The 13,468-nt window shown below is 56.4% G+C and overlaps 3 protein-coding genes across 3 annotated transcripts; 1 reads left to right on the top strand and 2 right to left on the bottom strand.

Annotated features, from left to right (window-relative positions):
* Nucleotides 1-1,516: 1,516 nt before the first annotated feature.
* On the bottom strand, nucleotides 1,517-3,499 carry N656DRAFT_717491 (PLP-dependent transferase; the record flags this gene model as incomplete). The annotated part of the gene is made up of 8 exons (XM_064812208.1): nucleotides 1,517-2,021; nucleotides 2,105-2,223; nucleotides 2,284-2,541; nucleotides 2,598-2,629; nucleotides 2,680-2,944; nucleotides 3,055-3,193; nucleotides 3,252-3,297; nucleotides 3,391-3,499. The coding sequence occupies 8 exons, from the start codon at nucleotides 3,497-3,499 to the stop codon at nucleotides 1,517-1,519; spliced, it is 1,473 nt and encodes a 490-aa protein (XP_064666197.1).
* Nucleotides 3,500-5,774: 2,275 nt separating this feature from the next.
* On the top strand, nucleotides 5,775-6,431 carry N656DRAFT_717657 (uncharacterized protein; the record flags this gene model as incomplete). The annotated part of the gene is made up of 1 exon (XM_064812215.1): nucleotides 5,775-6,431. One exon carries the CDS (start codon nucleotides 5,775-5,777, stop codon nucleotides 6,429-6,431), a length of 657 nt encoding a protein of 218 aa, XP_064666196.1.
* A 438-nt stretch (nucleotides 6,432-6,869) lies between these two features.
* Nucleotides 6,870-13,366, bottom strand: N656DRAFT_783846 (uncharacterized protein). Its single transcript, XM_064816039.1, has one exon. The coding sequence runs from the start codon at nucleotides 12,922-12,924 to the stop codon at nucleotides 7,366-7,368; it is 5,559 nt and encodes a 1,852-aa protein (XP_064666195.1). The 5' UTR covers nucleotides 12,925-13,366; the 3' UTR covers nucleotides 6,870-7,365.
* Nucleotides 13,367-13,468: the final 102 nt, after the last annotated feature.

Genomic DNA, 13,468 nt, shown 5'->3' with positions numbered 1-13,468 from the left:
CTCCAAGTACCCAGAAGTCGCAACGGTTCTTCGGCGGTCTGCCGCTGAGATGCGAGTCCTCAAACCTCAGACGGAGGGAGAGTACGAGGCTCTGGAAGCGAATCTTCCCAAGAGCGAGAAGTTCTCAACCAACCTGCTGTCTCTCGCCCTCTTTATTTCACTGCACACCCTAAGCAGCCAACTGCACCCCAGGGAGAGATTGCCTTCCACATTGTGGACAGATAGGGGGTTCCCGGTCATCCCTTGGATGAACACTCCCCTGAGTGCTTCCCTCTGCAACAAGCAAGACCACGGGATTGCAATGTTGTGCGGCCTTACTTTGGGTTTGTTGAGGCAGCGACCATCATGGGCTGCCGTGGTGAATCGAACACAGGACCTCCTTCGCGTTGGGCGAGTTAGGGAGGGAGTATTGCCTACTACTTACTACCACTTTGCTACTTCTACCCGTGGGGGTTGAAAGTAGGAAGGGGGACTTGAACTATATACTCAATGTTGGCCAAATCTCTAAGCGTGGACTGCCCCTATTACAGCGTGACGACGGCCACAGGGAAGCTTCCCCTTCCGGCCTCGCGTATCTGTTTCTTAAGTATGTCTACGTATATACCTACCAATTCTACTACTGACGGGGACGAGAAAGCAGTACTCCCGCCATGCATCGCCAATATGATGCGCCAAACCAACCAAAGCAAGATGAGATTTGATACGAGTTTTGGGTCCCGGGCACTGGAGATACTTGCAGAACCAAAATACGCCCTATTAAGCGGGTGTAAGTCCGAGGTAGGTAGTACCAGCCACTCCATTCCCAGAATTATCACTTGACAAGAGCTGTACGCTTAGGAAAGGAGTGTTGTTAAAGCTGATGAATAGGTTGTCAATCTATCCTGAACTCGCCGCTGAGCTTGGATGAATTGGTAACGCAGGACACATCCCACGAGGGCATAGGAACCGGTGATCTTGATTGTACTGCTATGCTGAACTGCAAACAGATGGTTCAAGCTGTTTTCCAGTTGGAATCCAACGTTGATCTACACTTCACAGCGTAAGCAGGGAATCCAAGCAGTTTAGGGGGGCACTTTGCCCCTTTCCCTCCTCGAGAATATTGAATACGCCTGGGAAACCTGAATCTCAAAACCCTACGGAAGTTCCATCTCTAAGTGGCATGCTTTCTCGAAAATCTCGTCCTTGCGCATGGTAGTTGGATTGTCACGTGTCAAAGCTAATGAGGGCTCCGTCTACCCAAACTCGCTCTTCTATAGGTGGCTTTATCCCTAGCTTCCCGGAGTTTTCTGGATCTCGTATAGGTACTCGAACGGCGATACAAAGATGGCAAAGTCGCCTAGATAGGTAAGGAGCAGATCTCGGGGTGGCAACAACCCTTTGCCGCAAATAGTCCTGCCAACGAAACACTTTCCAACATGCTGTCCCTTCTAGACGCATCGTAGCCGACAACCAGCCCGCTCAAGCGCGCGTCCCCCTTCAATTTCCTTGGCCGTGGCTCACAAAGTTCTTGAACCTATCAGGAAGAACACCACCAGTTAGCACACATCTCACGGCTCCACGGGAAAAACACGAGGAGAGAGACGCACTTGTTAACAACCCTTTCAATCCCATCACACCCCATCTTAAGCACATCCATCCTGGGGCCATACGAAAACCGTACAAAGTGATGACACGGACTATCAAAAAGGTCGCGGCGGCGGGCCGGGTTCAGGTCGAAGAAAATCCCCGGGACGACAATGACTTTCTCCTCAAGGCAGGCCTGGAAGAAGTTGAGCCCGTCCGAGATGGGACCGGGCAAGCCCTCGAGGTTGAGCCAGAGGTAGAAGGTGGAATCGGGCACGTAGCGGATGGAAAAGCCCATGGCGCGCAGGCGGCCGACCACGTAATCGCGCTTGTCGCGGAAGTGGCTCTGTAACGCCGCCATCTCCTTCTTGACCAGCTCCGGCTCAAGCATCGGGATGGCGGCTTCCTGGAAGGGCACGTTGGTGCCGCCGTCGAGGTACGAGCCGCAGGAGCCGATGCTGTTTTTTCAGGGGAGGGTTAGTATCAGGAGAGGGACGGGGGCGCTGGGGAAGTGGGAGAGGGGAGAAAAGGGGTTACTGACGCCTTGATGAACTCCTTGGGCCCCAGAATCCAGGCAACGCGCCAGCCGGGAAGTCTGAAGCGCTTGGTCAGGCCGTCAATGATGAGGACGTCGTCCTCGTCCACATCGATGACATTTTCCTGGAAAGGGGTATATCAGTACTAGTTTGTTTGTCGCAAAATGCAAAACGGGTAACTCACAGCAGCGCTGATGGTGGTCCCGTCGCAGTTGCTAGTGTAGTTGTATCCCGAGTAGAACTCGTCGCTGATGAGCGTGGCTCGCTCGCGGCACAGGTCCTGGATCTCGGCCAGCTCCGGGTTCGCCACGACACGGCCCGTGGGGTTCCTAGGGTTGGATGTGAGAATAACGCCAGTTCCGCGGGCAATCTCCTCGGCAATCTTGTCCGGGTGGATGTGGTAGCCATCTTCTTCGGATAAGGGGACAGGAATCGCCGCGAACTAGAAAGGCGTCAGTAAGCGAGATGCCATGACTGTAGGAGGGGCTTCCTCCGTACATTCTTGAAGAGTGACAGCATCTCATTATACGCTATTTTTAGCGTTAGCCCCGCCCAGTGGCGTTCATCTCTGAGCTCATACCTGTGTAGTCGGGTATGAAGAAGCCGACGTATGCGTTGTTCAGGACGGCAGCGATACGAATCAAGCCTGCGCGGCCGCCGGGAACAATGGCAACGTTCTCCCACGTGTACTGACTCGGCTTGCCCTTACGGTGCATCTCGTTGTACAGGCGGGCAACGGCTTCTCTCAGGGGCTTGATTCCGGCGGTTGGTCCATACTCTCGGCTGGCGACGCTGATGTCGATGGTCGTGGGCCTGGGGAAGCATCCCTTTATCTCATCATCCACCTATTTTCCTGTCAGAGGGAGCGGGCTAAGTTCAGGCTTGACGTGTGTACTTCGGGAGCACCCTCTGACCGGTTCCGTCAGCGCTTCTGTCTGGGGATGAAGGTGAGGACCAGCCTCTGAGGGCACATACGGCCTAGGTTGGCCCATTTCTCGGGCTCTTCGAGGAAGCCGTGCTCGGCGGCTCGCTCAGTGCACCAGACGACCCCAGTAGACGACCTACTCGCGTCTAACCCGGCATGGGGAAGATGACTGCCAACGCAGGGTCAGCGGCGGTGATTGGACGAGACTGCATCAAGGGTGGCCATACCCCTCATGGGCGGCCCGGAATTGCCTGTGAACTTTACTGCTGGCCTCTGAGGTGGGGAAATATCGTCAGCGTTTGCAGAGATATGGCGACTTCAGCGGAGGAGACAGTTGAGGGAATGCTTTATGTTGTTTGTCCTTACCGGCGAGGCCAGGCTCTCCAATCGAAAAGCGGCGTGCAGGGCGTGGCACGCCGGTATTGCGATTGATGCTGAATTTTCGATTCGCAAGGCCCGAAAGGAAGTCGGCCATGGCGAAGGCAAGCAGTAGCGGAGCAACGAAGTTGAGAGATTGTTTGTCAAAGCTGACAGAGGATGGGCAATACACGTATGTAGGGCTGAGAGGAGAGGATGAGAGGGGTTAAACTGATGGGAAACTGTTCAAAGTTATCTATTTCCCATTTGCTGCTGTGCTTCCAGCTGAAGGAGGCAAGGAAATTTTGGCCTGGAAAGCTCGACCTCACCGCATCCTTGAAAGAATAAATAAATACTGACCTGACCGGGAAGCCCTTCCCGCAAACCTACCCAATTCCCGATGCACCCTACGAGAATCCGCGTCCTACATAAGGTACATGTATCACGAAGGCCCATTGATCCTTACTGCTTCACCGCAACACCAGTGCGACTCCATGCAGCAACAGTGCATAAGCACTAGGTAATACAGAAACCACGACACCGCTTCCAGAAGATCACAACCTGGAAATCCATGAGAACTGGAACCAGGATCTCCTTGCCAAGGATAAAAGAGATAATTGCTGGACCGGCACATGTTCATCTAGGGGAGAATTGAAATTCCAACGATCCAAGAAAAGACCCGATTTCAGCAGCCCAACGACGATCAGCTACCCCGCTGTAACGTTGGGCAACTGACGGGCGGGGTGCTTTGCATGGACAGGGGTCCAGGGCCCCTGCCAAGAATCTCCGTCAAAAGACGCCGTGTTCTGGATGGATCGGCACTGTATTTCCTATCGCCGTCAACTCACTGCCTATCAACATCATCAAATCGCAGGTTCACGGTTGTTGCGACGACCTTGGTCTTTCTCAGGTTTTGAACTGGTCGTGATGCTCTTCTCTCCAGAGTCCCTGAAGTCGCGCGGCTGTTTCCAGATTCGGATCCTCCACGTTTTGGTCGGATCGTGCCGAAACCGTAGATCCCATTCCTGTTGGAGCCGCCGCCGCACTTGAAGTTGGTTCCTGTGGGCCAACGTTTCTATGAGACGGCTCAGCCAACCTTTGCCGCTTCACTATCACCAGGATGGAGCTTATAAGAGACTAGGCCAACGCGGGGCAGACACTGGTCACTGCCTTGGATGGCCAGCGTCTAACGAGCTCAGACGGACATGCCGCATACTCTCTGGGAATCCGCCTTTGGGGATGGGTTTTACATAGCACTTCTCCGTTCCTTGAGCTACCACGGCTACAACGGCCGAGGTAAACCGTGGGTTTGCGCTCGGCTATGCTGGGCCATGTGCCGAAACAAACTTCCTGTGACAAGATCTCATGCCGCGCATATGGCTCGTGTGTGTCTCCCTGACAGACGCTGCCCTGACGAGGCATACTGAATCTGGTGTTTGTGGTGATTGCTGCGCCTTACTCAGCCCCACTATGTGGACTTTTCTGTTAGTGTTTGCCGCGAACAGACATCAATGCCCTAACTATCCCAGGCTCCCAGCACAATCGGTGGCTGTGTCACTCATCCCTTCTTTCCAGAACACTGGAATTTGCTTCGCCTAGCTGCTACCACCTAGCCTAGCCGTCTTCGTGATGCAGGCCTCAGGCTCTCAGCAAGGCTGGATGGCAAATATTAACCTCTTTGTCCGGCAACGCTGCGTGCAGTACGGTCCACTTGCCCCTGAGGGGAACTCGGTCATGAAGGATGGATGAGATCGACAAAGTATAAAGAATGGTTCTCTGCAGAGCATGTTTTTGGTATTCTGATGGCCGCCGGATCTAGAGCAACAATCAAGTTGACTTACAGTCCGCTAACCGCGCGCCATTACCGCACCTAATAACTTGGGCCGCACCTGCGTGTCACACTTGCGTTGCTTGCACTGGGCTTGACAGCTTAAATCAGCACTACCCCTCAGTACTTCCCTTTCTCTGGAATGGCAACCGCCTTGTTCACCCAAACCTTCAACCCTCACGTCCGCACATCTTCCATAATGTCTAGTCCAAATCGCTCCATCTTCGGCTCCATCAAGGACAAGTTGAAGTCGCGGTCACGATCACCCAGTCCAAATCCGTCCTCGACGCAGTCAACGAATCCGTTTGCGGGGCAGCCGACAGAGCTACCGGCGACAACCCCCGCACCCGCACCCGCACCCAAGAATCAAGCCCCGCCCCCTCCCTACTCGGAGGTAGCCCCGAACCCCACCATCACGATCCAGGGTCCCGGCCCGGCGAGGGCTGCGTCTCCGGCGCCGTCCAACTCATCCGCCCGCTCCAACCCCAGCATCACGTCGCCCGAGGACCCCTATGCCTTCCTCAGCTCCTTCGACACCGTATTCCTAATCGACGACAGCGGGTCCATGGCGGGGCGGTCGTGGCGCGAGGTGAAAGAAGCCCTGCGCGCCATCGCGCCCATCTGCACGGCGCACGACGAGAACGGCATCGACGTCTACTTCCTCAACGCGCGCAGCGGCAACAACCCGGAGGGCGGCTACCGCAACATCAAGAGCGCCGACCAGGTCGAGTTCCTCTTCACCAACGTGCGGCCCTCGGGCGGCACCCCGACGGGGACACGCATCAACCACATCCTGAAACCGTACCTGCGCCATTACGAAAGACAGATCCAGCGCACGGGCAACCCGGACGACTGCGGCGTGAAACCGGTCAACATGATTGTCATCACCGACGGCGTCCCCACCGACGACCCGGAGTCGGTCATTGTCAGCATCGCCCGCAAGCTCGACAAGCTCGAGGCCCCGCCCCACCAGGTGGGCATCCAGTTCTTCCAGGTTGGTCGGGAGAGGGGCGCCGCCGAGGCGTTGCGGGATCTGGATGACGGCCTGGCCCAGCAGGGCGGCGGAGTTCGAGACCTGGTCGACACGGTCACCTGGGACGGCAGGGATGGCTCTGCCAATGTGCTTTCGGCCGAGGCTATCCTCAAGGTTGTTCTGGGAGCTGTGGTGAAGCGTCTAGACCGCCGCCGCGTGGGCCTTACCGGGGACCGTCTTGCACCGTGAGACTGTTGTTTTTGCCCTATGAGTTGGGGGGTGGATGTTCTGCACGGAGTTAGGAGTTGGGCGTTGTGGATACCTCTAGGCTGACCACTGGAAGATGCCCTGGAGTTTCCTAGGTTCCTTTGATCATGTATCATTAGTCAGTCTCCTGCATTGCTGGTCTACGCTTGGGCGGGTACAGCGGAGAGGATTTGCTCCGCGAAGGGCAGAGGAAGCGTCAGCGCGAGGCTGTCGGTGGAAATGGGCCAATTTGATACCCTCAATACCAGCGACATTGATCCAACAGTGAACCTTCACTCAAGTTGTCGATCGTGACTGAGATCCTCCTCTAAGCATGCTTCATTCATTGTGAACATTAAGTATCTGAACAGGGATTCAAGGGACGCCTTAGCACCTCACCTTATCAAGAGCATCAATACCATAATGCTAACAAATCACTACCTCAACAACAATTGTTTGTATCATGTGTCATGGTAATCATTACTCCCTGTTCTACTGTACTTATACTCCCACACGGCCCATACAACCATGGAACCAAACCCCTTTACAATGCTGCTGCAAGTGAACAGATACTCTGTACATCAGACCATACCATACCATACCAGACCACAAACCAAACCCACAAAAAACCTAACAAACTCCCCCGTCACCCCGAACCCCATGACGCCGAGTTGCTCTGCTCGGTAGACAGAACAGAACAGAGGGTGGGAACTAACAAGACAACAACAGAACGCCCCATTCTGTGAAATGCAAGCAAGCAAGGCCTGTTGTCCCTTGCCTGCCTTGTCTTGCTTCGCCTTGCCTGGCATTTTCCCAGATCCCAGTTCCTGCAAACAGCAAAAGCCATAACAAGGGCAACCAATCCGTAGTAGTACCAGTAGGTAGTAACCCAGCCCAGAAACGCCACAGGTCCTATCACCCATTACCCATCACCAAATCAAGCAAAGCTATCCTCAGCCGGCCACCGCGCACTGGAGTTGGCCGCCACAGCCACAGCCACCTCACCATCCCCCTCCCGAGCTGGGTTTGTACTCGTCCCTGTAGGCGCAGGCGGAAGAAGCAACCCCTTTTCCTTCAGCGCAAGCCAGACCGGATCCTCCTTATCAGCACCAACCAGACCCTCGGCGGCCTGCTCCAGCTCACCCGCACTCCCGTCCTGCCCATTCCCCTTCTGCTGCTGCACCAAAGACAGACTCAAAGGCAACCCATCCAACTTCCTCACCCTCCCACACCTCGCTCCGACCATAGCCTCCCACAGCCGTCTCCTCATACGCGTATGCATATCCAACCGCCCACAATACCCTGCATCACGGTCCGGGTCTTGGTCCGGCAGGGCAAACCCATCCCCTCCCGCATCACCTCCAATCCCATCCCCATCCCGGTCCAACTGCCCCTCTCCCTCTGCATTATTTTTCCCAGCTCGAGGAACGACGACCCTCATTATAGTGGGCGGGGCATAAAACCCTTGCGTAGCGGGGTTATCCCTCACATCCACTTCCCTAAGATACCTCCATCCCGCAAAGATCTCAACCAACCCAGCAGCTTCCGCCAACCTATTCCCGGCAAGCGAAACCCGCTTCAACCTAGGCACGCATCTCAGAGGCGTCAAGTCCTGCACGTGCAGGGCGTTCATATTCAAATTAAGCACTCTCAGATTGGGCATCGCAAGCCCCACATGGTCCGGTAACCCCGTCAGCCCGCAGTTCGCCATCTCCAGCAGCTGGAGGTTGAGCAGGTCCGTAGGCGGGTCGAATCCAGCGCTGCTGAGGAGGTTGCCGGAGAGGTACAGCTTGCGCACCTCGTACGCTCGGCTCAGGAGATGCGGTAGGTCCAGGGGTGCGTCGCCACGCTGTTCACGCAGGGAGAGACTGTCGATTTTCCGCGCGCGGGAAAAGCCGGCGATGCGCACGAGGCGGTTCCGGTCGGCGTGCAACAGGCGGAGGTGCGGGAGGGATTTGAGGTCTAGAGAGAGGAGTTTGTTGTCGTTGAGGTGCAGGTATCGGAGGGAAGACATGGGTTGCTCGACTGAGAAGGTCTCGAGTTGGTTGCCCTCGAGGTTGAGCGAGTTCAGGGCTGTTAGCTGGGCGAGGTTGGCGACGTGCTGGATGCGGTTGTCTTTGAGATCTAGCTCGGTCAGTTGGTCCATGGTAGCGCCGTCAAGGTCGAGGGTCTCAATCAAGTTGCCTCTAACGCGGAGGATCTGGAGGCCGCGATGGAACTTGATGCCGTCCAGGCTCGTGATTCGGTTGTTGTCGGCTTTCAGGCTGCGGAGGTGGACGAGGTTCTTGAAGGGTGCGAGGCTGCCAATCCCGTTGTTCGAGACGTCGATGTATTGGAGGTTCATCAAGTGATTCCATGCTGTAAGGCTAGACAGCTGGTTGTCCGTCGCCTTGAGATGTCGAACTGAGGCAGGGACGCCACCAAGATTCCGGATATTGTTCCTGGAGACGTCGAGGCTCACCAGCTGTCCACAAAACTCGTCCAGCGTATGCAAAGCCCCTAGCCCCTTGCCGCGCAGATCCAGTTCTTGCATATCTTCCCAGTACGGCTCAAAGGGCTCCACCTCGGCGAGCTTCTCCACGAGCTCGCGTATGCTCAGCGACATGACGCGCTTGGAGCGGTCCTTCGACCGGTTGCCTGTGACGAGATGGTGGCCATCATGCACATAACTGACCTCCAGAGGCAGCGACTCGTCCGCGCGATGCACCGTAAAGTCGGAGAGCGGGCTGAGCGAGAGCATCCCAACGTACTGGCCGATGATGGGAGCACCGTCCATGTCGACAGCGGGGCAATCCCGGCCCCTTGCCGGAGTTGCTAGCATCCAGCTGACGCTCGCTTGCTGCCCAGCATCCGCATCAGGGCCGACAACGCTGAGGTCTCCCACGATGCTGAGCTCCATGCCGGAAACACCTTCTTGCGACGACTGGCCCGGGCTAGCCTCTTCATCCCTCTCGTCGATGCGGGACACGGGGCGGGCGACCAAAGAGTGGCCGCGGACGGAGAGATGGCGCAACGGTCCCCGCGATTTGCTGCGCGATTCTGTATGAACCGAAACTATCCTTCGGCCTCGCCGGGATGAGTCTGCGACTTGGTCTTCGTGAGCCTGCCCGGTGAGGTTGGCATCCCCAGCAGTGACGCCACCATTCTCAGCCACATCTTGAATCACCGAGGCTATGGGGGAAGAGAAACTGATGGTAAGTCGCCGACGATCCTTCACCCGGCCGTCGTTAATGCCTATTTCGTGCTCAACGAGTTCTTCTTCCGACCGCGCTGGTGCTGTCTGAGGCCTCTGTGTCAGGTTGTTATGATTGCGATGTTGGCTACGGATCGTCTGCTCTGTTGCTTCAGCAACAGGACCCAGTTTCTGAGCCGAGGCAGCACTGCGAGGCCTTGATGGACTGGCCGGGCTCGCAGAGCGCGGAAGGTTTTCTTGGGCTGAGGGCTCCTTCTTGGCGGTTCCAAGCTTCAGGTTCTGCATCTCCAAGGTCAAGTCGACGGACAAATCCGGAATATCGGCAAACGGATCATCACTCGCTTCCGAATGGACGAAGCTTTCCCTAGACTTCTTCGCCAGCGATTTCTTCTTGACCCACATGTTGCGCTGCCTGTCCAACACCATACTCCCGACTTGATCCGGGATTAGATGTGACACGCTCTCCGGGGCAATTGTTTTCCTCGCTTCGGATCCCCTCGAAGAACCCCTCGACGAGCCGGTCGGCACCGACATTCCACTAGACTGGGTGGGTAGGCCGGTCGAGCCCTGGGAACGCGCGCTATCATTGTGCCCAGAGGCGAACTCTCGCTCCTCCCAGTCGGGATTTCGGGAAATGCGGATGTTCGGTGGATCGCTGATTACTTCGGCGTCCGAAAGTGATGTTTGACTGCCATTGCTACCCCAGGCGCTCCTGGACACGTCCTGCTCGCCAACAACGGGAATGTCTTCTTGAGGGGGAGCTGCCGAACGCACGGAAGAAGAAATAATGTCACCCATGTCGCTAGCTTCCTCGTACTTCTTGAGCCGTTCAACGAGTTCAGGATCTTCCTGTTTCGTCGACTGGCGCCTCAAAGGGGGACGTCCCTCGCGGCTGGGCGGACGCGAAAAGGGTTCCTGGGTCGACTCCTGGAACGAACTCTCTAGGTCTGGCGAGGGTTGTCCGTGCTCTGCGTCTGACTCCTCCAGACTAGCAAGTCCACTCGGCAACCCTGCCTTGCTGCGGATCATTGCCATGATCTTATTGGCTTCATTGATGAAGTCCTCGGTTCTGATGGATGGCTTCCGATTGGTATCCAGCGACGCTCCGACTGGAAGAGCCGTGGCAGCTTGCGAATGCCTGCTGGAACGACTCGGCGTCTTTTCAATCTCGGCAAGGGGCGGACGATCCCGCTGCACCGAGGATCTCTGACTTGGTGTAGGGGTCCGAGGCCGCAGTTCTTGCTGGCCGCTACTGCGCATGTCCTGCCGTTTCCCGCCTAGTACGGACTGCAGTTCCTGATGCGACGACTTGATTGAATCAACCGCGGGAAGCAGGTCGTCGTCTGACCTATTCAACGTCCTGCGCCGCTTTGGGGTCGGGTCTTTTGAGGGTGATGTGCGCGGCCGCTTGATTTCGGAGCCGTTCGTGTCCCTTCGTCCGGGTCCGATGGTCGGCGGAAAAGATGCTCGAATATCTCGCCCTGGTCGCCGCGACGAACGGGAGGTGACAGACTTTTGCCGCCGCCTGCGTACTACTAGGTCTTCGGCTTCTGATAGCGAGGATGAATAGCTTAGCTCGAAAATCGGTGGAAGTGATGGCTGCATCGAGTCCCCATCCGGGCCCCGGTTCTCCTTGTCCCCGTCCAAGCCTGATACATCGTACGACTGAGAGAATTCGTCATTGAACTCGTATCCGTCCAATTCCCCGGCGCCAAACCTGTTGGCCGGAGCAGAAGGCTGCCGATGCCTTGGTAGGTGTGCCGATTGCCGTCGGTCGTCGTAGCCGTCTTCCTGCGCTATCGAGAATGAGAGATCACCCAGCTCTTCCTCAAACTGGCTCATTCGTCTTAGAAGTGTCTGGTTGGTGAAAGTGTCGTAGGGCTGGAAAAGCTTCAAGGGGCTCCCTGTGCTGTTTTGCGACGAGACAGGTCGCTTCTCCGGACTAGGGTTGGGAACCGGTGGCAACTCGGGGCTCCGGGCAGGGGTCGTCGTCTCTTCGTAGCTGTCCCAGCGTTCAACCCTCACAGTTGGGAATTGCTTGGGTGTGCTGGCCTGCAACGACTCCTCAGGGTGGAGTTCGGATGTGTCGTTGAGAGCAGAGCTCAACGCGTGGTTGCGGAACGATCCCTCGTCTGACCGGCCACCCCTTTGGAAGTTGACGAAGGCCCCTAGTCGCTCGCGGGCTTTTGTTGTGTCAAGACTACGCGACTTGGCATGGCTCTCCGACACGCCACCCATGGACTCCTCATCGGTATCCCCCATAAGGAACCTCTGGTTTTGCTGGAGCCTCTCCAATCGCTTGCGAAGCTCGTCAGGAGGCAGCTCAGCCGGGCCGAAAATGGTCTTGCCATTGCTGGCTTGGCGCCGCTCAAGCAAAATGGGGCTAAAATCCTCATAGCGCAGGTCGCTCCTACCGCTGGCCTTGCGGGATTCGCCTGCAAGCCCCACCGATAATGCAGACTGTTCCGCCGTGGCTGTTTCTCTAGATCCAGTATCCTTAGGCGGCATGCTGGATCTGGAATCCATGCTCGCGTTGGCCGATTCTTCTGTTCGTCTGTATCTCATCGATGTTGGCGCTCTCCTTGGTAACTGCTGCGACGGTTCCTGCATCGAATCGTCCACGTAGACCTCGGCCGTCGAGGGGTCATGATCATTTTCGTGGTTGTGGGGATAGGGAGGCGGGCTAGATGGTAAAGTGTCGTCGAATTGTGGCCGCTTCTTTTGGTGCGAGGTTTTGTCGTCCATGGCGGCTTCTGGTGCGGGCAGCGGGGGCCTGAATATGTTCTCCAACCCGGTCCCTGCTGAAGTGAACAGGTCCCGCTGCTCTCCATATGACAACTCGTTGTAAACCAAGCGGCGCTTCCACTCCGGGGTGTCCCCTTTCCCTCTGCAAGGCGATGCGCTCAGGGATTTTCGGTGCAGGTATGCTCTGCGAACAATCGATTCGGGGGTTGCAGTCGATGCAGAGCGGCATGCATGGCAGTCGCGACCGCCGCTTGAGCTAGCAACGAGCTGCTGTTGGAGTTTCGAAGGGGTGCGACGGGCAGCGGTAGGCGTCAGCTTCTCGTTGGCGCTCCTCTCGTTGAGAATGTTGCTGCTGTTGGCATCGATGGAAAGCCGAGGCTTCTTGACACGGGGACTGAGTCGCGGGATTCTACTAGCAGCCGCCTTGATCTTTTGTTTCGGATCCCGAAGGCGAGGGGCAGGAGTGGCAGGAGTGGTGGGTTCGGTAAAGGATGCATCGGCGGATCCAGGCTGCGACACCCAGTCCTCGGAGAGGGAGTCCAGCCAGGCGTGGCCCATTGCGCCAGCGCCCGGTGTGGGTAGGTGTGTGCGTGAATGTATGTGAATGTGTCTGCGCGAGTCGGGCAATGGGTATAAGGGTGCAATTGTCTGTACGGTATAGATAGGGAGATGTGCGCGCCGTTGCTATTGAGCCGTCATCGAGACGTGGGATCCCTGATGAGTCGTGCGGCGGGGTTGCGACTGAGGGTTGCGGATGTCGGTTGTCGGATGTGTGATGGCGTCGTCTCGAAGGAAACAACCCTTAACCAGGCGTCGCTAAAATGGTGATCGAAATGTACGGATAAACTAATTCATCGCAAGAATCTTGTGAATGCAGGCATCAAAAGCCTATTGCAAAGGCAGGTTGTCTTCAAAAGAGGAATGATGTAGGGTAAGGTATGCGCCATCGACGATAAAGTTGCTGCTTGTCATCGGAAGCACCCCCCAAGGAGGATTGATTATTGGTCGGGTTTGGATCACGGATGCAGCATCGGATCGCGTTGTGGGGTGTAAACATCAAGGAGAATGACCATTGGTCAGCTTGGCCATGGCTGATGTTTGC

Source organism: Canariomyces notabilis, assembly GCF_033297395.1.
Source record: "Canariomyces notabilis strain CBS 508.74 unplaced genomic scaffold N656scaffold_30, whole genome shotgun sequence".
Classification (NCBI taxonomy): domain Eukaryota; kingdom Fungi; phylum Ascomycota; class Sordariomycetes; order Sordariales; family Chaetomiaceae; genus Canariomyces; species Canariomyces notabilis.
This window is presented reverse-complemented; position numbering and strand designations above follow the sequence as displayed.